This window comes from Dermacentor variabilis, chromosome 1 (assembly GCF_050947875.1).
Source record: "Dermacentor variabilis isolate Ectoservices chromosome 1, ASM5094787v1, whole genome shotgun sequence".
Taxonomy (NCBI): Eukaryota; Metazoa; Arthropoda; class Arachnida; order Ixodida; family Ixodidae; genus Dermacentor; species Dermacentor variabilis.
The window spans coordinates 98,588,614-98,613,874 of NC_134568.1; the positions used below are offsets into that span (position 1 = coordinate 98,588,614).

At 49.8% G+C, this 25,261-nt stretch overlaps 2 protein-coding genes across 2 annotated transcripts in view; both read left to right on the plus strand.

Moving 5' to 3' along the window:
* LOC142581548 (frequenin-1-like) overlaps nt 1–25,261 on the plus strand; it is a 325,333-nt gene that overhangs the window by 180,441 nt on the left and 119,631 nt on the right. The gene's annotated exons all lie outside the window — the stretch shown is intronic.
* LOC142574115 (uncharacterized) lies at nt 12,666–16,939 on the plus strand. The gene is made up of 2 exons (XM_075683276.1): nt 12,666–15,569; nt 16,488–16,939. The coding sequence occupies exons 1-2, from the start codon at nt 12,902–12,904 to the stop codon at nt 16,937–16,939; spliced, it is 3,120 nt and encodes a 1,039-aa protein (XP_075539391.1). The 5' UTR covers nt 12,666–12,901.

Below are 25,261 nucleotides of genomic sequence, written 5' to 3' on the forward strand. Positions count from 1 at the left end.
GAAGTTTACGGTCTTGCGTAATGCATTTTGAGAACGCTGCCTGCTACAGCTGAATTGTGCGCGCAGTTTACGCCGTCTGTGCTTCTCTCCTGTTTCTTTTTCTAGCCTCTTACATGATGATGATAATGTTTGCATCCTTTATCTTTCTAATGGGCGATCTACGAGAGATTTCCTGTCTATAAATGAAGAAAAAAATATAAATGTTCAAAATTTTCAAAAGTGTGCAACCACGGTTTCGTAGCCTGGTGTTTTCCAGTCTGGTTGCTCATCGTGCTTGCCAAAAGTCAGCGATAGTGCCATTGCAATATTTTATTTTTCTGTCCGACGGAAATAATATACCCAGTCACTGGCAGACTGAAGAATCAATGACTGTCAGAAGAAAAACTCCTAGGCCAGTGCTCCCAAATTAACTCCGCGCAGAAGACATTGCCTGCGCTGCATAAGTTCCTGAGATCTTCCCAACGCTCATAGATTTTTTGTACCCTTAGTAAAGAAAAAATTACGGCAGAACTTGTCTCACGATAACTGTCGACGGTAAGGCGATTAGCATTCGAGCAATGTGGGGACACACTGTATTGCTGAAGTCACATTTACTTGACATGTGTATTGGTCATTATGAGACTTTCGTTGCTTCGGCTATATGCTAAATACTTCGATATCGTCCCATTTTGCTATGGAACTCACTTTCCAAGGTCCTCCATGAGCATGGCGGTATGCTGACGACTGTATGATGCCCACGCAGTGACGGCGTTGGAATGACGAAGAAGGAACGACGTTGATGGAACGACAAAGGCGGTATCACGACGGCGACATGACCACATTCAGATGTATGTTCTTAAACGCTGACGATGGTATAACGGCGACAGTGTGACGATAACATGAAGACAATGAGATGACATTGGCTGAAGATGATGACGTGACGATGACGGTCTGAAGACAACCGGATGACGAAGCTTGAATAATGACGATGGCACGACCAGGACGGCAAGAACGATGGTATTACAACGGATGCATACAACGACTGTCTTACGACGGCGCAATAGTGACGATTACAAGACAACGGCGGCATAATAGGGATAGAATGACGACAACATGATTACGAAAAAATGACGAACAAGGAATGGCGTCGATGAATCGAAGATGGTGGTTTGACGATAACGGCATGACGACAATGGGATGATGTTACTTGAATGAGGATGGTAGAATGACAGCGTGATGAGGACACATAACAACAGTATGACGACGACTGTGCGACTGATGGCTGACGACGACGGTATAATGAGAGTCGGAAGCGAATTTAGAAAGACAATAGTGGTACGACCACGACCGCATCACGACGATGGTATGACGGTATGACAACGAATGCAAGACGACGACGCAATGAAGACAATGGCGTGACAACGCTATGAGAACAATGGTATGACGGCGAGTGTATCTGGTGACTGTACCATGAAGCCTGTATGACGATGATGGCGTGACGACGATTGCACCACCACGGCGGTATGAGGACGGCAGTCTGACAACGGATGAATGACAGCGACTGTTTGACCACGACAGCATGACAGCGGCGGCAGGCATATTCACGATTGAATGACCGCGTTATGATTATATTAGAATGACGAAGAAAGATTGACGTCGATGTAACGACGACGAAGGTGGCATGACGAAGACGGTGCGACGACAACGGAGTGATGTCTCTGAAGTGATGACGATGGTAAAATGACAGCGAGACGACAATGGCATGGCGAAGACTGTGTACGATGATGACACGAGGAGAGTCGGACGACAAAGCTGGCATTACGTTGATGCAACTACCACAACGGCATCACTTGCCGAGCACATACTTAGTGGCTTAAGCTGTTCAACAACCTGGTCCACTGGGTGAGGGTAGCAGGCGTGACGACGACGCGACACGACGAGAGTCAGATCACGAAGCTGAGGTGACGCTGGTACCACCACGATGGCGGACCTCACGACCACGAGCATATACCTAGTAGCCCAAGCAGGCAGACAGCCCGCAGTAACGAGATTGACGAAAAAGCTTTGTCAAGTGGAAGAAGTGATAGGTATGTACTGGGGTTACGCCGATACGTTATAGCTGAAAAAAAGCATAAAAACAAGAAATCCTTTGTTCTTCTTTAGGCAGATGGCCGACATAAGTCCAGTGTACAAATAAGAGACACCATATGACAAGACTCAGAGCAAAAAACAAATGTTTCGAGGCAAAAAACAAGGACAGCAGTGAACGAAGAGGAAATTGTCGTTAAAAAAAAGTATACTTGCGCTACCATCGCCTAACACTTCTCGGATCATCTTCTTAGAGCGCAGCTCTTAGGCGAACGTCGGCGTCGGCGGCGTAACCGGTCAAACGTGCACAGTGGAAGATGAAGGAGCGAACGCGGAGCGGAATGTGAAAGGCCGCGAACGGCGGACACCAATGAGAGCGGTCCCTTCAGTGACGTACACTCGGGAAACGGGTGTCATGCGAACCCGCGCAACCGCTCGACCCGTACTCGTATCAGGTCTCCGCCGGACCTCTCGTTTGTACTATCGTCTGATCGCATCAGCTCTTGCTGGAGCTTGTTTGGTTTGCTTGGTTTGGTCTCGTTAGCGCTTGTTTCGATTTGTTTGTAATGTTTGTAATGTCTGTAGCGCTTGTTTCGAATTGTTTTGTAATGTGATTCTATGAGCGACGCGAATTGCGTAGTACTTTCTGGAAGCCTCGCGACACCAGTGATTACACTGGAACGTTCGACGGGTCATGTATAAAAGCCGACGCGCTTGACCCGCGGATCAGATTTTCGACGAATTGTCGACCCTGCTACATGTCTCTCTCAAATTCTTTGCCTCAATATATCGCGAAATGAAAACACGTATAGAGTTGCCCTCAAATTTTGCTTTAGGGATTATTGTTATCGTCGGTGCAATTTTTTCGTAGCTTCGTTTTCTATTTTGCTTTGCTCTTAGTCATTGTGTGACGAAATATTAGCAATAAATTATACCAGAAAAGAAAATAAAAAAAAACACGATCGCTTGCAATGTTGCCGGCACCTCCTACAGTTAACAGCAATTCCTGAATGGCCGCATTTGGGTCTTCGTCTTATTTTTCTTCCCGATTTTCGGATAAAATTTGTTGCAATCATTTCGCTGTATAGGTGCGTGCGTGCGTGCGGTTGAACCCACGCACGTGCAGCGCTAAGCATATTACAAGTGATGGGCATCGTCATGTTTCCCCACCCATGAACACGGTCTCCCGAAGCACCCCAGACCTGTTTATTTTTATGTATTGATTCTTCTCTTTTAGCCTTAAACTTTCGCTTGTCTTACTTTTGTTTTCACCCAAGACATTCGCTGTTTCTGACGACACACATTTTAGCTATCGAACTGACGAACGGACAAAAAGAAAGTTGCCTTCGTTATTTCTTTGCTTGATGAAAGCCCGCAAGCAAGCTGCCTCGTTCAATTATCGCGCTGCTTCCTGGAGAATTTCTTAGCTGCAGTTGTTTCTAATACAAGATATTTATTTCCACCATGTTCGTTGCATCGCATTTCAAGATCGTCGTCCCCCTTACTCACTCTTCTGAAGCTACCCCTTGGGCAGCGGCATATTTATAAAGTGAAATTTCTTTTTGTTGGGGGTATTGCTTTTGATCGTGTAGTATTTGTGCTCTTGTTCTGGCGCTGGTGGAGCGCTGATAGATGCCCTTCGTGCATATTAAGTGCATTTCCTGTGATGACTTTTCGCAGTGTTACCCACTCGGTTTCTTCGCGCACGCGCACGGACACGCACACACTGGCACACGGATGGACATACGGACATTTGGAACGGAGATTCGGGCGCTCAGAATGGTCCTTGAAATTTCAGCGTGCTGAGTACACCTAACCATTTATTGATTTTTGCGGGGCGTAATACGACTGGCGCCCGCATCTGCCAAAGTGTTGTGGCTTAGCGTCTTGCTCATACTCATTGCTTTTTTTTTGTGCGTGCTGTGAATTCTCTGCAGACTCTGTGAGATTCCTTCGTTTGCCGTGACGTACTTCTTATTAAAAAAAGAAGATTCCTTTAGCGTGCCGCTAGTGTTGAAAGAGTAATCCGTAACTGTAGAAAACAGTAGAGATCAAAACTTGTTAATTGTGTTTTCGAAAAGCCTTTTTGGGAAGCGCTACAGCGCACGTGTTGATGCTCGTGCCATAAAGATAATTATTCTTTATCCCGTGTCCCGCAAAGCCATATAGACCCATAAAGCAAATGTTTAATAATGTCAAAAGCGAGTAAAAAAGAAAATTGACGATATCTACTCAACGTTTTCGTCAAAAGTTTTAGTGGTCTAGCGTTGCTACAGCTCTTGAGTAGTACTAAAATAATTACAAATAAAACAAACCGCCAGAATCAAGTAAATTATCTCAACAAAAGCTACAGGTCTCAATTAACTATTGTAAAGTAATAGAAAACAGACAAAAACGGTATTTTTGTTTGACACAGGGCGATGCTGAAGGTGAAATTATAATAACATCTACTTTGCCAGCTGCATGAATGATATTTTCGATAAATACAGGGTGACTGAGATGGTTCGATTGTAGAACGTGTGAAAAATTGGTGGGCGCTTAATTTCTCATTTGGCGTAATGCAAGATGCCTTTTTTGAATCATTGAGGAGAAGTTAATAGATCGTGAAATAAGTCGTATTTTTGAACATTTCTTCGTGGCACATAATTAGTGCGGGAATCATGCCTCAATCTTCTGTTTCCCTTTTACTCCGTCAGAGGAGCTAAAATAGCATTTCACGGGCATCTAAATGACATATGGGTCCTACAGGTTGATCCGTGAATTCGTCGTCAAATTTTGCGTCACTGATAAATGTAGTAATTGCGGCGGCGACACAGGGTCAGTTGTGGAAGAACAAAGGACGCATAGGAGCGCTGTTCAAGTTGCCTAATATAAGAGGCCAGCGTATGTGAATTTCCCGGCGCCAACAAATGACAGAGAGCATAGATGGCACAGGGATATTTTTCTGTTATTCTCTTTTCATGGTGTGACAGCTTTGGAGACTTTGTGCCAACAAGTAACGCTCCCTGTCATCGAAATCAGTTCAGCGTGCCTAAAGTTGTCGCCAATAGGCTGTGGCTGGACTTGACTTCTTGTGTACACCTAAACATTTTAGCAGCAAGATAGTCACTTTTGACACCAACATACGGGGCTGCCACTCGTTCATGGGCTAAAATAATCTTGCTGTTCCTTTCACCGATCATATATATTTACTTATCTTATTAGCGTTTTCTTTTTTTTTTTCACTACTTTCTATTGCCAGTCTAACAAATTTTGCGGAAACGACAGGTTGGTTGTTAAAGAAGAAGGCTCGCTGAGTGGGGCCATCGGCAAACAGTATGCAGAGTTTGTTCCGGGGCCTCAGTTTGATGACTCCCTTTTTTTGCGCTGGCAGTCTAATTCAAATGACCACATTGCATTCTTGCACCAGTTCCCAACAAAATCTTCGAGGTTCATATGTCCTCCTGTAAAGCATGCTTTTCTGTTGAGGTACCCTTTATGCAAAAAAGCCCGCTTCAACGAGCAGGTGGCATACCGAACCGGCCCCTGCTTTTCGAGTTTCTCCGCGGCTATCGCCATTTATATAAGTGTTTCTCGTGTACTGGGTGCAGGAATGCATGAATTGCTGCGGTGAACCCTTTGTGATGGTGGCCTATGTTACGCAGCATATCACCGTACTAAGTGCATTTCTTGAGGAATGCTCTGTACGACTGCGAGACTGGTATGCCTTCACTTCAACTCTCCGAAATCGCTGTGGCATTTTCATAGCGCAGAGATAACCGATTAGTTTTGGAGAGGCCGACAATCATAGTTCAACACCTGTTAGTGTTAATTCGTGCATATGCTACAAAAAGAAAATAAAAAGAAAAAAATGCAGATATTATGCACTCTGGGAAATGCATTTTGCAGGTAGCTGGCTATCCAGTATCGTTTGGGATTCTGAAAAGCGTTCCCAGTTAGACCAACGTGTTTGTGTAAGGCGATCAGTTGTGCGTGGGACAATAGCAGCAAAGCGATGACGATGACAACAACGATATTATGACAGCGATGACACAATGAAATAGTCTTGCTATTATTTTTTTTTTCAACTCAGGCGAAGAAATGCTACAACCTCTTTCGTTATGACCTGATTCCATGCCTAAAACGGTACAATGTCACACAGCGTCGAAGTAGCGCTAGCTGCTAAGAGAAAATGGCTGGGGAAAGTGGCCAGATCTGGAAGGCGGGGCAGCCTGAGCCAGCGTTAGCTGCCGTGAGAGATGGTTTGAGGAAACTGGCGCACTCGCCCTTTTATCAGAAAAATTTACCCAAGCCGTAGACAGCCCTGAGATTTACTATTATTCACGCGTTCCATTCCTGCGTCTTTGACCCAGCGGAAACTGGCGCACGCCCACAAGCTGTCGCTCCTTAAGCATGCTGCGGCAGTGCGACGTGGCACACGCGTGAATATTCTCCAAGATCCAGTTTGCGATAGCACAAGAGAAGGATGCATGCGTCTGCCTCCTAATAGGCGGTCGTCTATGGTTCAGTATCACCATCAGATACGCAAGTCTTTTACAACGAAGCAGTTTATGGCTAGGCCTCTGTGAAATTTTGTTCGGCGTCAACAAAAAACTGTCATCATCAGAAATGGCTCATACCCCCCCCCCCTCTTCCTAAGCAAGCAAAAAATGCAATGGCTCATTCCTCTCGTAATGCAAAGGATATATATATAAAGAGAAAATGACTGGGGAAAATGACTGGGGAAAATGGGCAGATCTCGAAGGCGGAGCAGTCTAAGCCAGTGTTAGCTGCTTTGAGAGATGATTGGAGGAAAAAAAAAAATATATATATATATATATATATATATATATATATATATATATATATATATATATATATATATATATATATATATATATATATATATTGTAGTGGGTAACATGCATGTGGCGCTGTGCGAACTGCCACCGCTGCGGCGCGAGACCCGAGCTCGGGCTGCTGATGCGAACGGCTAGAACTCGCGATCAAGAGCGACTTGCGATCCCTCGTACGAGCTGCAATAAACCCCCTTTCATTTGGTGGAGCTGCGGGGTAGACCTCGGAAACTGGAACTCCGAAGCCGGACGCTACCGACTGCTACGACCATGCCTGACGAAACCACCCAGGAAGATGCACCACAGCCTCCGGCGGTCATCGTTTCCGGTGTGTTGCGCCAGCGTGATCCTGCCATCTTTAGCGGCACCGATGATCATGACGTGGAGGATTGGTTGTCATCTTACGAACGGGTGAGCCAGCATAACAAGTGGGACGACGTCACCAAGTTGCACAACGTGTTGTTTTACTTAACCGGCGTCGCGAACCTCTGGTTCCGAAACCACGAACACGATTTCGGAACATGGAGCACATTCAAAACAAGTTTCGCTGAAGTGTTCGGGCGCCCCGCTGTGCGCAAGCTTCGCGCAGAGCAACGCTTACGGGGGCGTGCGCAACATCACGGTGAAACTTTCACAAGTTACATCGAAGATGTCATTGACCTGTGTAAGCGCGTGAATCCGTCAATGTCAGAACAGGACAAGATCAAACACATTATGAAAGGCATTGATGAGGACGCCTTTCAGATGTTGTTAGCGAAGGATCCGCGTACCGTGGCCGAAGTTATCAATTTGTGCCAAAGTTTTGACGAGCTACGGAAACAACGCATCTTAGCTCGGCGCCCACCGCCTACGGAAGATTCGTTAGCAGCATTAATTATTGGCGACAACCACACAACTTTGCTGACGCAAATAAAAGAATTTGTGCGCGAGGAGGTCGCACGACAGCTCTCGATTTTGCCGACCACGGAGAAGCCTTCTCAATGTTTGGCTCCAGCGCTCCGACAGATAATTCAAGAGCAAGTGACCGAAGCTCTTCCACCTCCGTGTCAGCCGGCTCCCGTGGCCGCGCCTCTGACGTATGCTGAAGCCGTTGCACGGGCGCCTCGTCTACAGGGGTTCTCTCCTCCGCCTTCAGCGCCTCGCCCGCCGGTGTTCTCTCCTCCGCCTTCGCCTCGCCAGCCGGCGGATCCCTTTTTCAGTGCACAGCAGCAGGGTCCAAATCCTTGGCGCACTGCTGACAACCGCCCAATATGCTATGCCTGCGGTACCCCGGGTCATGTAGTGCGCTTCTGCCGCCGGCGCTTGCCGGCCTTCGTGGGCACCCCGCGAAGACCCAGCTCCGACTTCCGACCTTTCCGTATGCCTTCACGACCACCACCGGAAGCCTACGCTGCTGATGACATACCGGCACCGCAGTCACAGCTCTACGGCACTCGTCGCTCGCCTTCCCCTCGTCGGCGCTCACTCTCACCCATGCGTCGTAGACCCAGTGCCAGTACTACTGAGGCGGAAAACTGATTTCCGCAGTTCCTGAGGCACGAACTGCGTCATCGTCGGAACATCAAAGTCCTCGTTTTCCCCCCGCTAACGTCATTGAAGTGTGCGTTGATGGCATCAAATCCCTTGCGCTCGTCGATACAGGTGCTGCTGTGTCCGTGATTAGTGAGAAGCTTTGTCGTGCATTGCGGAAAGTGACCATGAAGCCTTCGGTTCCATTGCTTAGAACAGCCAGTGCTCAACAAGTACAGCCAGTCGCTATGTGCACTGCCAGAGTGCTGATTCGAGACATTTTGTATTCCATTGATTTCTTTGTGTTAACTTGTTGCTCCCACGATGTCATTCTCGGTTGGGATTTTCTGTCGCGCCATCATGCCGTCATCGACTGTGCACGTGCTGAGGTTCAGTTCTCCGTTCTGTGCGATTTGCCATCTCGCGACTTTCAAGTTCACGATCTTAGCAGGATCTGTGTAGCTTCAGATACTGACCTTCCTCCTCACAGTGCTGTATTTGTCCCTCTTTCATGCGCATCGCTTGCCGAAGCGACGGTCATGTTTACACCCGCTGCCGTCTTCATTCGCCGCCAGCCTATATTGTTGCCTTTCGCCCTCCTCACGGTTCACCATGGTGCTGCAGAAATACTGATTTCTAACCCAAATTCGTGCACTTTGGCTTTGCACTGTGGCGAGACTATTGGCACCATCGAGTCTGTGGACGCTGACGCTATTGTGCACTTCCCCATGGCCGACGACGTCGATACTGCCAACGTAACAGCACTGACGCCCCATGTGCCATCTAACCGAGTCCCACCGGATGTTTTTTGTCGCTCCATTGCCGATGACCTCGAGCCGACACAACGTGAGCGGCTAATTACTCTTTTAAATGAGTTTCACGCGTCTTTTGACTGGAACCAAGCATCGTTAGGCCGCACAAGTACCGTCTCTCACCACATTGATACGGGACACCACGCACCATTACGCCAGCGTCCGCACCGCGTGTCATCCACCGAGCGTCGTGTCATCACCGAGCAAGTTGAAGACATGCTTGACCGTGGTGTTATCAAGCCACCCTGCAGCCCTTGGTCATCGCCCGTAGTACTCGTTCAGAAAAAAGATGGCTCGATTCGTTTCTGTGTGGACTATCGTCGCCTCAACAAGATTACACGAAAGGATGTCTATCCTCTACCGCGCATAGATGACGCCCTGGATTGTCTACATGGTGCTGAATTCTTTTCTTCTTTGGACTTGCGATCGGGCTATTGGCAAGTGCCAGTGGATGAATCCGACCGCTCGAAAACAGCTTTCATTACGCCTGATGGCCTGTATGAGTTTACGGTAATGCCATTCGGCCTCTGCAATGCGCCAGCGACATTCGAAAGAATGATGGACAATATTCTGCGAGGCCTCAAATGGAAGACGTGCCTGTGTTATTTAGACGACGTGGTAGTTTTCTCCCCTGATTTCACCTCTCACCTCTCTCGTCTACGCGACGTCCTTACTTGTCTTGCCACCGCCGGCCTTCAACTTAACTTGAAAAAGTGCCACTTCGGCGCCCGCCAGCTGACCATACTTGGCCATGTCGTTTCCAAAGACGGCGTCCTTCCCGACCCTGACAAACTTCGTGCTGTCGCAGAATTTCCGCGGCCGACTACACTGAAAGAGCTCCGAAGTTTTATCGGCCTTTGCTCGTATTTTCGACGCTTTGTACGCAATTTTGCCTGCATCATCGCTCCTCTGACGAAGCTCCTGGCTGGCCCAGGTGACCTTCGCGATTGGACTCCGGCATGTGACCAAGCCTTCACCACTTTGCGTCGTCTGCTTACCTCACCACCTGTTCTACGCCACTATGACCCGACTGCACCGACCGAAGTTCATACGGACGCCAGTGGCGTTGGTCTTGGAGCCGTCCTTGCGCAACGCAAGCCTGACTTTCCGGAATATGTGGTTGCATATGTGAGTCGGGCCCTCACGAAGGCAGAAACCAATTATTCTGTCACAGAAAAAGAATGTTTGGCTATAGTTTGGGCGTTACACAAATTTCGCCCTTACTTGTATGGCCATCCGTTCGATGTTGTGACAGACCACCACGCGCTCTGCTGGCTTGCGTCACTGAAGGACCCGTCAGGCCGTCTTGGACGTTGGGCTCTTCGGCTCCAAGAATTTGACATTCGCGTCATCTATCGATCCGGGCGCCAACATTCTGATGCCGATGCACTCTCCCGATCGCCCTTGAGATCCGACGAAACGCCACCCTCCCCCGTAGAGTGCCCGGTTGCTACACTTGCTGTTACTGACATGCCGTCTGAACAGAGGAAAGATCCGTGGATTGTGTCTCTCATTGACATTCTTCACAGTTCTTCGACGGCTACATGCCCTCGAGCCCTTCGTCGCCAAGCCACCCATTTCGTGCTACGGGACGCCATCTTGTACCGCCGAAACTATCAGCCGGATGGTCGCAAATGGCTGCTAGTCATCCCTCGCCATTTGCGCTCCGACATATGCACGTATTTCCACGCCGACCCCCAACAAGCTCATGCTGGCGTCCTGAAAACCTACGAGCGGCTCCGTCAGCGCTACTACTGGCGCGGCATGTATTCTTATGTCCGCAAATACATTCGGTCATGTGTAGCCTGTCAGCGACGCAAGACATCTCCTCATACAACTGGCCCTCTGCAACCTTTGCCGTGTCCTGCACGTCCTTTTGATCGGATTGGCATTGACCTCTATGGGCCTCTTCCATCCACTGCTAAAGGAAATCGTTGGATAATTGTTGCAGTAGACCACCTCACAAGATATGCCGAAACTGCTGCACTTGCTTCGGCTGCTGCTCGCGACGTCGCCGCATTCATGTTACGGCATTTCATCTTACGGCATGGCGCACCGCGAGAACTGCTCAGCGACCGAGGCCGTGTCTTCTTATCCGAAGTTATTAATGAGCTACTCGCCGCTTGCCGCACTATTCACCGCACCTCTACGGCGTATCACCCACAGACTAACGGTCTCACGGAACGGTTCAACCGCACTCTGGGTGACATGCTCACCATGTATGTTGCGTCTGATCATTCCAATTGGGACGATGTCCTCCCTTTTGTGACGTACGCGTATAACACCGCCGTTCAGGCTACCACAGGCTTCTCCCCATTTTTCCTTCTTTATGGACGTGAACCATCCACTACCCTCGACACCGTGCTACCATATCATCCGGATGCCTCTGAATTCACCCCTCTTTCCGAAGTTGCTAGCCATGCTGAAGAGTGCCGCCAACTGGCTCGCTCGTTTACGTCGGATACCCAAGGTATCCACAAAGATCGACGCGACAACGGACAGCCCACACAGTCCTTCGCCGTGGACTCTCACGTCTGGCTTCAGCTGCCCTTCCAATCCCCTGGCCTTAGCCCAAAGCTTGCTCCGAAATATCAGGGTCCGTACCGGATCGTCGCGTGTACATCGCCGGTGAATTATGTGGTCGAACCGGTGACGCCATCTTCGGACAAACGCCGCCGTGGCCGCGAGACGGTTCACGTCAGTCGCCTGAAGCCGTACCACGACCCCCTTATCGTATCATCACCTTAGGTCGCCAGGATGGCTCCTCTTCGCCGTGGGGGCAATTGTAGTGGGTAACATGCATGTGGCGCTGTGCGAACGGCCACCGCTGCGGCGCGAGACCCGAGCTCGGGCTGCTGATGCGAACGGCTAGAACTCGCGATCAAGAGCGACTTGCGATCCCTCGTACGAGCTGCAATAAACCCCCTTTCAATATATATATATGTCCACGCAAATGTATATAAATAAATGTGTTCGTAGCTTTGTTCAAAATGCTGTGTCACCTCTGTGTCGTGTGCTCAACAGCTTCGCTGGTCATCCAACTTCACAGAATGGAATGGCTGATGATTTTTAATGAATATTATTGAACGGGGCCCGAAACAAGGCGAGACAGGAACCTACGTACCACAAGTGCTCGGTGTGAAGCAAAGAATGCTTCGCTTAAAAAAAAAGAAAAAAGAAATTTCATGTGACGTATGTCAAAAACCGCGACAGGCCTATATAACTTTTTTTTTTCCTTCAGATTCCTGCAAGGCCTCTGAAACGAAGTTACGAACGTTCCGCTGCAGCATGTGCAAATGAAAAATCTGTATCTTTCGTTACTACATGCAACGAGATTTGTCCTGCGCATCTTCTCCATCCAGAAACGGGCGCGTGGACTTACATAACTCTACTTAAATGAATCATTTAAGTTCTCTTGCTATTATAGGAGTTTCAGATTGTTGCAACTTAACGCATTTTCGAAGTGCGCGCACCTTTTATCGCCTCATCTGGCGATCCTTCGGGTTCGGACTATCTCTACTAACACGTGCTCCTTTCTATCTTCCTGCCACTCGGCTACTTATAAATACGCTCTACACCTTTGAATAAACGTTCATTTTGTTCTACTGACTACGCTGAGGCTTCACTGGTCTGGCGTTATTGCGAGCACGCCATGGCTATGCAACAGTGGCGACGAAGATGGACATCGCCCATGCAGTGAAAGTCGACGCTGAACCGGAACCCACGCAGAACCGAGAAACCAAGGTCATCATGGCTCACCAACTTCCCGACTTCGAAGAAGGCAAAGATAAGTGGAAGCCGTACCTTATTAAAGTAGAAGCATACTTCGAAGCGAATGCGATTGAAGACTCGACTAAGAAAAGAGCATTGCTTGTTGCTGCGTTAAATACGCATACGATCCAAGTGCTGGCAGGGAAGGTGGCTCCACGCAAGCCAAATGCATTGACGTATGAAGAAGTCGTCGAAGTTTTGAGTGAGCACTACAGTCCCAAAAGACACGAAATCACCGAAAGCTACAAGTTCTTCAGTCGTTGTCAAGCGGAGGGCGAGCCTGTTAATGAATTCCTGGTAGACATTCGCCGAATAGCTGACAATTGCAATTTTGGCAGTGCTTTGGATCGCATGCTTCGAGATCGCATTGTTTGTGGAATACGGTCAGGTGCCCTGCAGAAGCAGCTACTGGCACAGCGAGAATTAACGCTACAAGACGCTGAAGCGATGGCCCTTGCAGCTGAGGCTGCGGATAGTGATGTAAAAGAGATGATCGGACCGGCAACGACACCCGTGTTAAAAGTACAGGCGTATCGGAAAGAAACTCTAGTGGATGAGAGGAGGGCTGCCACACGTCAAGAATGCGCAAGGTGCGGTAGTACAAAACATAATGACGCGTGTTGCTCCTGGTCTAACGCTCGCTGTTACCGCTGTGGACGACGTGGTCACCTTGCAAGGAAATGTCGAAGTCGCGGGGCTAGAGAACAAGGCACGGCAAGGACAGCCCAAACTAACACCCTCTTGGGGACGGAAGCCTCAGCCGACAAGGAATCCGAAGCCACCCACATTTGGACTTTGGTATCCCAACGAAAAAGCTGTCTGGAACCGCCGATCCGCCGAACGTTTGATTGGTGCGGTGTGCAGCTGAGCATGGAAGTTGATACCGGGTCGCCCGTTTGTGTCATCCCGCGTGAACTATATTATAAGCACCGTGAGCAATGGCCGAAACTGAAACCGTCCAGTCTCAATTTATCTTGCTACACAGGACGCCTTCCAGTACTTGGGGAGCTTGCGCTCCAGGTTTGTCATAAAGGGTTGACAGTGGAGTGTGCGCTGACAGTCTTGGACTGTGCGGGACCAAGCCTCTGCGGTCGCGATTTAATCCAGCGGCTGAACAGCGCAGGTGCTCCAGTGGTTAGTTTTGTAGAGAACTCTGCGGCAACAAATGACTCGAGCGAATCCAGCGTGAACAGCATATTCAATGACTACAACGACGTGTTCTCCGAGGAACTGGGGCTAATCAAGGGTCCTCCAGCCAGCCTGCACATGAAGGAAGGCGCCGTACCCAAGTTCTGCAAGGCCAGACCCATTCCATACGCACTACGCGAGCGAGTGTCACTCGAGCTAGACCGTTTAGTTTCTGTGGGCGTGCTGTCGCCGGTGGCACACTCTGAATGGGCAACGCCCATAGTCGTAGTGCTTAAGAAAGACGGCGCAGTAAGAATCTGCGGCGATTTCAAGGCCACAGTAAATCCAGCGTGTGCAACTGAGCAATACCCATTGCCAATCATTGAGGATATGTTTGCCCGATTACACGATGGGGACTATTTCAGCACTTTGGATTTACGGGATGCATACAATCAAGTGGCGCTAAACGATAACGCGAAGAAAGTTTGCGTCATTAATACGCCAAAAGGGCTATTTTGCTACAATCGACTTCCTTTCGGTATAGCCTCAGCGCCCGCAATATTCCAAAGGAAAATGGATGAGGTATTGGCTGGCCTTCCAGGAGCACAGGCTTATCTTGACGATGTGCTCATTTCCGAAAAAGCGAGTGACGGCGGCGAAAGGCTGAAAAACGTCTTGCAGCGCTTCCGAGAGCGCGGTGTAAAGCTAAGGTTCGATAAATGCAACTTGCGCAGCCCAGCAGTAACTTATCTAGGCCATCGGATCGATCGTGATGGGCTTCATCCGACAGAAAAAAACCTTGACGCTATCATGAAGGCACCGAGCCCCTGTAATGTCAGTGAGCTTCGTTCATTCTTGGGTATGATTACATTTTACGCGCGGTTTCTGCCGAACATGTCAACCACACTTGGCCCATTGTATCAACTGCTTGAAAAGAACGCACGCTGGCAATGGAAACAGCCGCAAGAGCACGCGTTTGATCTTGCCAAGCAAAGCCTTAAAACAGCCAAGGTTCTAGTTCATTTCGACCCTTCGAAGGAACTTAAACTTGAGTGTGACGCGTCTCCGTACGGTGTGGGAGCTGTCTTGTTTCACACGACCGGTAACGTTCACAGGCCCATTGGGTTCCGCTCGCGAACATTAACGCAGGCGGAGCGCAACTATTCGCAGCTCGAGCGAGAGGCACTGGCACTGGTATTCGGCGTCACGAAATTCCGCGACTACCTTCTAGGTCGGGAATTTACCTTAGTGACTGACCACCAGCCATTGTTGGGCCTGCTGAAATCGGACAAGCAGACGCCCACAATGGCCGCCGCACGGATACAACGTTGGGCACTCCACCTGGGGGCCTACCGCTACCGGCTACAGTATGCACCAGGACGACAGATGCTGAACGCTGACGCCCTCAGCCGACTTCCGCAAAGATCTTCGGAATCTGACGATGACGGTGAGCCGCCCGAATATGTGCTGTCGCTAAACCAGCTGAACAATGGCACCATAACAACGCGTGAGCTGAAAGCATTAACGGCTTTTGACCCTGTCCTGGTCGAGGTCAAACGGTACATATTACATGGGTGGCCCAGAAACGCAAACGGAATGGCCCGGGCCGTACTGCCGTTTTTTGACCGCAAGCTCGAATTATCCGTAGCACATGAACTGGTGTACTGGGGTAATAGGGTCATAATACCGACCGAAGCTAGGGAGCGAGTGCTGCATCTTCTACATGAAACGCACCAGGGTTCACCGGCAATGAAATCTGTCGCTCGTTCTTTGTTCTGGTGGCCAGGCCTCGACAAAAATATTGAAGACGTGTCTGCACAATGCCAGTACTGTGTGCAAAATCTGCCGATGCCAACTGCAGCTCCCGTCGTTAACTGGCCTGAAACAGGCGAAAGGTGGTCCCGTATTCACATTGACTACGCGGGTCCGATCTGCGGAAAAATGATACTCGTAGTAGTCGACGCACACACCAAATGGCTCGAAGCAATACCTTTGTCACATGCCTCAACGCAGACTACCATTGACTGTCTGCGTGGCATTTTCAGCAGGTTTGGAATACCGCGCACGATCGTTTCTGACAACGGGACCCCATTTGCCAGTCAAGACTTCGCGTTGTTCGTGGCAAACAACAACATTGTGCACCTTCGATGCGCTCCATACCACCCCCAGTCTAATGGTGCGGCGGAAAGGGCAGTGCGAACGATAAAAGATGGTCTTCGAAAAATGACGAAAGGGAAACTGGAAGAGAACCTAGTACGGTTGCTATTTAACTACCGGAGGACTCCGCGAAAATCGGGTAAATCTCCAGCAGAGCTCCTTTTGGGCTATCAAATACGCTCACGCTTGGACACATGCTTTCCTCCAGCACTTGCAGGGCCAAAAGAGGACCAAGATGACTGGCTGCCGCTACCTGCAAGTGAAGTGTATACCCGCAATTACGGTGTGGGGAGCAAGTGGACGCCCGGTCATGTGAAGGCGACGTCGGGAGCGAGAATGGTGACCGTGGAAACATCAGACGGAGTCATCCAGCGGCACGTGGACCAGGTCCGCCCTCGACAGGAAGTACCAGGCGTCAAACCGACAGTAACTACAACCACCACACATCGCAGTGAGCCGGACCAAGCAACACAACTACAGCATCCAGAAACGGTGAATCCGGATGAAGGCATAACCGCTCGGCGCATTCCAAATGGCACCCGTTCTCCAGACTTTGCGGCACCGGATATTCCGGCGGCCCCGTTGCATACAGGTGTCGCCCAACAAACTCTGAGACGCTCAACGAGAGAACGCAAGCCAGTGCAACGCTTTCATTTCTGAGGAGGAAGGAATGTTGCAACTTAACGCATTTTCGAAGTGCGCGCACCTTTTATCGCCTCATCTGGCGATCCTTCGGGTTCGGACTATCTCTACTAACACGTGCTCCTTTCTATCTTCCTGCCACTCGGCTACTTATAAATACGCTCTACACCTTTGAATAAACGTTCATTTTGTTCTACTGACTACGCTGAGGCTTCACTGGTCTGGCGTTATTGCGAGCACGCCATGGCTATGCAACACAGATACAGTCACGTTGCGCGCAAAGAGCAAGCGGTGTTCTCTCCACAGGCCAGGAACCATTTGCAGCTCGAAACACTAAGCCGGGATGCGAACGCTTAAGGGACTGCCTGCAAGACCAGTCAAATTTTCCGCCTGCTTGAAAGGACCCGCACGCTATGCTCGTTGCTTCTACTGTTGAGCTCCGATTGAAAGTGATGTGCTTTTATCGTCATTTTTTTTATGGTGTCGCAGAACATAACTGCATACAAAATGAAGGCCGAAATTGAGCCCGCTGACTGCCTGCCGCGGCTTGTGAATAAGTTGCGCCCTCGACAAAAGCGAACAGCCTGGCTGCGACCGAGTCGAGCGCGAAAAAATTTCGGTTAATATGTGAAGGGGGAAAGAAGGAGTAAGCATTATAAATCGACCTAATTAGGACGTATTGTTATTTCTGCTATGAGAAAAATATTAGCCGTCACCGTTATAGATTGACTACATCTGTTCATTTTATTTTCATCTTAATAAATAAAGGGACGTTGTGCCTGGAATCAGCGCGAGCAAGGCTCAAGGACCCGAGATGGCTGGAGGCTTCTTGCTCTCCCTGGAGTCTCTGCCGTGAGGAACGCGCGATGAATCGAGGAATTTATTCATGACGGAAAGGGAGCGCGTCCGCTACACTATTCGTCGGCCTTTCTGAGATCGGTCTTTGTTAAGTTAGCGGAGAACAGACACGAATTGCAGAATGGCCGACTGCGGTTGCAACGCCGAGAAACGAGCAAGATGGCGGTGGTTAAAGGCGATGTCGAGGCGCTGTATACTTGCGGATTCGTTTATTGCGCAACGTCTCTCTTCGGCAGCGAGTCTTCGTTTGCTTGCTTGTTTTTGTATTGCAATACGAGTCAGGTTCTTTTCACGATGCGAAGGGAAGAAATGTATGGAGCAGGGTTGGAGATGGGGGGCGTATATAAGTTTAGAACATCGCACCGTTTTCTTGAACTAAACGGTATGTCTGAACAGTGTGACTTTATATTGGACGTTTTGTAGATGTTGCTGTGGTACCTGTACACTGTTACGATTTGCGCGAAGCACCCAGTGCAAATAGGATTATCGAAAAACCATGCCCAATCGGAAAGCGCAGGTTAAATCCCAAATTCAGGTGGTTCCCCATCTGGCTGGCGCTACGCAGTCATTACGGGCCCTTGTATGTGAGTGGGACAAATTTAGGGGGGCGGGGTGGTCTTCCTTGAACCAAACGGGACCCACGGGTTACCGCCAGTGGAGGCAAACACATGCAACATCGCTTAGGAGAGAGGGAGCAGCCGCCAATCACCGACCAGACTCAGTACATACAACGTGCCGATGGCGTGAGCAAAATCCCACCTACAATTTTAGTGGGCCTACTTAAGCGTCCCCGCAATATCTTTTTTGTATTCTCTTCTTTCTTTCCTACTTCGCTACCATGGAATAAACAGTGCAAGTTTCGCTCTAGAAATCGTCTCGCCCCTGCTCGGTCGCGATGGTCTCCCTGAAGCCTGCGGCCTGTCGACAATGCCACGCTACGCAGTAGTGACGCCAGTCGAGGTTCAAGTAACCGGCGTCGCAACAACACAAACATATATGGCCTCTCGTTAACCTTGCGGTTCATGTTTGCTGGTTTTCCAAGGTCATCAACTGTCGGAACATACCTTCTGAGCTTCAGTTATTAGTTTAGTCAATTATAGTACGTGGGCGAATCAGAAAGTCGTTGCCCCTATTTTTTTGAGCCAAATTACGGTTGTAAATGCGAAGTCCACATATCAATTCCCAGCGGTGAACCTTTCTCGTACGGGCTCGGCCTTAGCTACTGGTAGCTCCGCGGTACAGCGCTGCTGTCACTTGTTGAAGACGGCAGTTAATTGTGTGCTTCACACGTCTACGGCGTACGAGCAACGAAGTGTGATTCGTTTTCTATGGAGCAAGGGACGAAGACCCATCAAAATTCACAAAGAAATGCAGTCCACGTATAAGGAAGGTGTCTCGCTTGAGAAGGGTGAGGTGGTAGTTTTGTGAGTTCGCAAAAGGCCGTGAAGACTAGCATGACAATGAGCGTTCGGGGAGGCCGCGTGCGTCGCGGACTGACATTTCTCAAATTTAGGGGTGCGATGGGACAAATGTCCCAAGCGCTGTGGGGAATATGTGGAAATATAGTGTAAAGTACGTAGAATAGTATTTATATTTGTACTTAGCTGTATGCCCTCATTTCTCATTAGCCAAATTAAGGTACAAAGACTATCTGATTCGCCCTCGTCCGTCTTTTTTTTTCTTTGCGCTCAATGGGGACAAAAACAGACCTGTACCACGCGTAGCCTATTGCTTGTCGTAAAGTCTCTCGGTCAGTCCCTCCCCCTCCACGTCTTGCCACGTCTTGCGAGCAACGTCTTGCGAGCAACGCGCGTACCGCAGCCGAAATGGAAAGAAGTGGGGCGAGCAGCGTCGTGAAAGTGCGTGATCTGCGAAACCTCAATAGACCCTCGCCCGGCGTGTATTTAGCCTTGCTGCCTCTCCTTTAGTGCCTCAGCTCCGACACTGGGGCAAAAAGAGAGAGAGAGAAAAAAAGAAACAGCGAGCAAAGTATGGCGGTCTGCCACAGCGCGCGCGTTGCGGCAGCAGAACGGGTGCCGTCGCGTCAGCAGCGCATACCAACGAGGGCGGCGGGTGGCCTCGGGCATGCCCCGAAATTGGCACCAAAGCCGGCTCTGCTCGCAAAACCCACGCACGGAGCGTCCATCCCTCGTTGAAGCCTCGCTGCGCCGACAGTTCTCCCCTTCACGCTGGGCACACCGCGCTCCCTTCATGTGCTTAGCCTCCTCCCGCCGCGATCTGTGCGTTAACCGCGCGCCTGCACTGCTCGCTCGCTGGACACACATTCGCGCAGAGTGTGGCTGCCGGCAGAAGTGAAAGCGAGGATAAGACGGGGCTGGGCAGCCGCGCAAATGACGTCCCGGCGATTTGTTTCTTCCGGCGCGAAAACCGCGCTTGTACGTCTTCGCCGACACGTCGTTTGACGGGCCGGCGAACGTATTGGCCGGCACGTCAGCTACGAGCACCTCAGGTTGGCTGCAGCGGTTCGCTCATGCGGGAGAAAAACGCGAGAGAAGGGCGAGATGAGAGGCGACCAGAAAGCGATGCGAATGCAAACGGAAGTCTGACGCCCTGTGTTGCGTGAACGAACACAGAAGCGAGCTCCCCCCTCCCCCCCCCCTTTCCCAGCCACCGGTCTTCCAATTACTTTTGTGGAAAACGCACCCGTGGCGGTTTCCTTTGATAGGGCGCGATTCAATGGGTTTTTCGAAGCCCGTTTCTCTAGCGAAGCCGTAACGCAGGAACGACACAAGCCTGTCGTTGCGTTGTAGCGGGAGCCATGGTGCTCGAGATACGTGAATTAATGGGCTTGTCTTCTCGAAGAATCAAAGAAGCACGCTGTAAGATCCCCGCACACGTTTGGCCTTGTGAGTTATACTAATTGTGCGCGAGAGCGCTGCACTTCTACTCTTGATTGTCCTCAGTCTCTTGTTTCAGCCTGGAGATTAAATTGTAATTCTTACATTTCTGTGTGTTTCTTGTTTCAGAAAAATTGCAAGAACACAATAAGCATGTGTGGTCATATAGTAGCTTGACGAAATCCTTGCCGTCCATGAAAAGGTCGTAGTTTCGCATCGATTGTGATAGCAAATTAGTAAACTGCTATGCGAAGTAAGGATAATAGTTTTATAGGCTCTATAAACTTGGAAACATTCGCTAACTGAATTACAAGCATGGTGTCAGCGCGCACACGCAAACATGAACACGTCACACTCGACGAGCGCGGACGCTCGCTGTCAAAACGCTGGCGTGGGCAATCGCGGCAGCAGCTGCGAGCGAAGTGACCGTGCTGTCTGTCGCTTTAACGCAAGAGCGACAAGAACACAGCGCGCACAAAAGTATGAGCCGTCTGCAGATCCCTTCCAAGATACAGCGCGCGCGACCGCGCGGCGCCGCCCGAAGTGCGCACTCGTTGGCGGAGTCGAAGCCGCCCCCTCCTCCCACCCGCGCTGCCTCACCGCTTTCCCGTCCTGTCGGGCGCGGGATTGAGCCGCGATGGTCAGTTCCCCTTGCGCCCAGTCGCGAAATACGCAGTTGCTGCCGGAGCAAAACGCCCCCTCCTCCCCTCCCTCCCTCCCATTAGTCCGCAGCCTTTCTCGTGGCGGAAGACAGCGCGTTTGCTCTCCGCCTTCTTCTTTCGCGCGCGCCAGATTGAGCCGCAATCGTCGGCTCCGCAGCGTGCTTTCACTCGCACATGCAGCATGCGACGCGCGGCGACGGTGTTACCGGCCTTGGACTTTATACGGAACATCACGGCGACGGCAGAAATGCGCCTGGAGCGTCCATATAATTGGTATCGCAATAGTAGTATCTGTTTTCTAGTCTGTAAATGCCAAGGATCGCCGAATGAAGCGGCGACGGCAAAAAAAAAAAAAAAAAACTTGCCAAATGGCGGCGGGTAAGCGTGATGTCGAGGCACTGGCTACTTGCGGACTCGTTTATTGCGCAACGTCTTTCTTTGCTAGCAATTCTTTGTTTGTTTGTTTTCGTTGAAATACGAGTCAGGCTCGATACGAGCGATCAAGGCTTCTGTTTGGAAGCCGAGACGTCTAACCCCTTCAACAACACCATTTTGATCGGCGTTCCTTTAATATGAATCTATTTCCAAACCAGGCGAAATGTCGTCGGATTATTGATTTCAGTCGAGAAATACACAGGGATGGAACAAAAAAAAATGTTCTATGACCACTCGTTGGTGTTTTAATTTCATCTACCAGAGGCGCGCTGCATTTTATTCATACAAGCAAAGGTGGAGAAAATTTCTTTTGCCTTCGTGTTGCATTTTTTGCTGTACTTGTCTAGTTAACTGCAAGCTTTTCATAGCTATGAGCTGGAACAATATCAGATTTCGGCATCTAAACCGTGAAGCCGCACAGCAAAATGTGCGTATAGCTTGACGGCTTCTGTTGTCACCCATCCACCTGAACAAATAACCATGAGGGAACAGAGGTAGCATCTTCGGTATAAAAACGGCGTACAACGATGAGATGCTTCAAACATTATTGTGAGATATGAAAGAAGCTAGCAGAACTCGCAGCTGCGAATGAAATATTTCACAATAAGCAGACATTCTTTTCGCAGCTCCGCAACAAACGCCTATCACGCGAAAGAATATTCATAATTGCCGTTCAGAGACCTCGCAATGCTTGTCAATGTTTTCTTGCAGTCAAACTACCTCTTCTTTAAGTAAAACTCTTGCTTGGGCTAGTTGGTTCATGCTTGAATGAGTAAAGACAAGGCGCAAAAACCAGGACTGAAGAAGGACACAAACGACAGGATCGGCGCCGGTCCTGTCGTTTGTGTCGTTCTTCAGTCCTGGTCTTTTGTGCCTTGCCGTTACTCTTCCGCAAGCCATACAAAATTAAACCGTCCGTTAGCGCGACTAACGCGAAGCAACTAACAGTGATTGCGGGTCTCCTAAAATCTTGTAGTGGTATAAGGGGTACTCGTTATTGATTTTTTTCTTCATAGTCACTGATACGCGCCCACGCACATTCGTTCCCAAAACGAGGAACTGCACTCGCGGGGGCAGTTTCCGCCGCCGAAAACCGAAATCGCAAAAAAAAATTAGAGCCAATTCGCACAGCGGCTGCGGATGAAGCGCGTCTATCGTGCGCACGCAGATACAGCCAGCGAACTGTAACAGCAGCCTTACGAGGGCGGTAATACCCCAAAGCGGAAACCATCGCCAGCAACTGTGCAAATGCGGCAAGTCGCGCGGGATAACGGCGGTGCAGGAAACAGGAGGACAGCAACCTAACGAGGCCTGTAGAATCTGGGCAGCTATCGTGCCGACGGCACGACGAGGGAGCGCGGACAGAAAATGCGACACGGCCACAAACAAGCTGTGAGTGGCAGGGCGCGCAAACGCGCTCAAATGCGCCGAACGGCTCTTCACTAGCCATGGGAAATACGAGGGTGATCAATATGCAGGATGTTTCGCAAAGGATGGACGCGGTACGCATAGAAGCGAAACGCACACTGAAAAAAAAAAAAAAGATAGAGAAGAAGCTCAGTCTGCATTGATCACAGTGAGTGCTCTGTCGCGAGTACGTACTCTGCTGTTTCCCGTGGGCATGCGTCTATCTTGTCTGCAGGAGGCTCTCCTAAATGCGCGTCTTGCGTGCGCCTGTGGAAGAGCACTGGGAGGCCGAGGGGGCTTCCAAAAGTGAGGACACGATTTCTCGTTTTTCGCCTTAGGAAGATACTTCTACTGGAAGCAGAGAGAGTAACGGTACCGAAAGTTAACGGATGTGCTCTAGTTCGGTATGTAAAGCCAAGAATGGGACGCTCAGTAATGATCTAGTGGTTGGAAATGGCAGCCCACGTTCTCGGTACGACTGACTCATGCTCAATATCAATTCAAGATACAAACCTGCACTACGAAAGCATGCTGACAGCACCATGCAGCATACAGGTCGTACGAGTATACGCGCTCATCTATGTTTTCTTCTTTAAAGAACATACCGAGTTGTTTCACGTAGCCAAAATTATCATTAACCTAGGTACACTCTACTGATGTGCTCTACGTTTAATGGTCTCTCATACGTATTCTATATCCAGAAGAAGAGCATGCGCTGCCAGATCGCCGACCCCGCGCAGTCACGGGGAACTATGCCTCCCCGCTTTCACTAGATGACAGCATACACATCTTCCCAACAGAGCGAAGTTCGCTGCAGCAGGCGGCTTCACGCACCTGCGACTTCTAGTATGCATGTGGGAAGTGTCTTGGCAACACGAACGGGTGTCTGCTACACCGTCACTGATATACTTTCTGCGTTGGTTCTAGCAGGGGAATAGCGAACTAGCTGGGTCCTGTTCCTGCGTGCAGCACCAGTGTCGGTGTCAACCCAGTAGGACCGAGGCACATCGGCTGGGGATTGCACGGTCACTTTGGACTTGAGGTCTGTCAACCAGACCTCGTCTCCGTAGAATAGCTCCGGCAGGTCGCGGACTCCGTGACGCCTGTCGAAGTCTTTCCTTGCACGTTTCCGGTACTGTTAGTCGAACTTCCGAAGGCTCCCTTGATCCGGCAGTTGGCGTGTCAGCTTGGACTAAGAGGAAGCTTGGTTCTTAGCCGACAGCGCGTCAGTAGTTCCGCAGGGCTATACCCATTCTTCAAAGGAGTCGACCTGTAAGCTCCAAGGGACATGTAAGGGTATTTCGTCTTTGTCATGGAAGTCTTGATGATTTTCACCCCAGCTTCAGCAAGTCCTATGCTCTGAGAAGAGTGAGGGCGAGAAGTAATGTGCTTGAAGGCGTAGTCCTCAGCGAACAGTGAAAAACTCAATCGACGAAAACTGCAGGCCGTTGTCGGAAACCATTTCTTCAGGAATCCCGTGGCGTGCAAAAAATGACTTGCAGTGGTTAACTACAGCTGTGGACGTAAACTTCTCGAGCCGAGCCAGTTCGGGTATCTTGAATAATAATCTGTTGATATCAACCACCACTGGCTCTTATAGTGAAACAAGTCCATTGCAATGCGTTGCCAGGGTCTTTCTGGAAATTCGGAACTTTTTAGTGGCATTTTCCTGTTACTTGTTGTTTCGATGCTTTGCTGACATTGCTTCACCAAGGACGTGACATCAGCTCCTATAGTGGGTCACTAGACACAATCTCTGGCTCGAGCAAGTGTCTTTGTTATGCCGAAGTGTCCTTCATGTAAGAGTCGTAGGACTTGGTATTGGCAAGATGCCGGAACGACAACTCGGTGAGAACAACACAGCGTTCCCATTCCTCTTTCCAGGATAAACGCTGCAAGACAGCTTCGTCACCTGTCACGCAAGCTCTATTTAACAGAGTACAACACAGCAAATATAAGGCACAACAGGTTGTACGAACTGAACCCTTCGCTCCAACACCGACCTCCACCCGGGCTTCACCGACGTGAGACATCACTTTTATACCGGCTGTGGTTAGGAGTGGCTTTCACGAAGGCGTACACTACTTTGATTGGAATGACCGACAGTGCTGATGTGACGC

Bases quoted from the DNA above. Each gene is read 5' to 3' on its own strand.
- LOC142574115 (XM_075683276.1), top strand. From the start codon at position 12,902: ATGGACATCGCCCATGCAGTGAAAGTCGACGCTGAACCGGAACCCACG. The intron at 15,570-16,487 runs GTGAGCCGCCCG...GCTTTCCTCCAG, and splicing joins TTCGGAATCTGACGATGACG to CACTTGCAGGGCCAAAAGAG.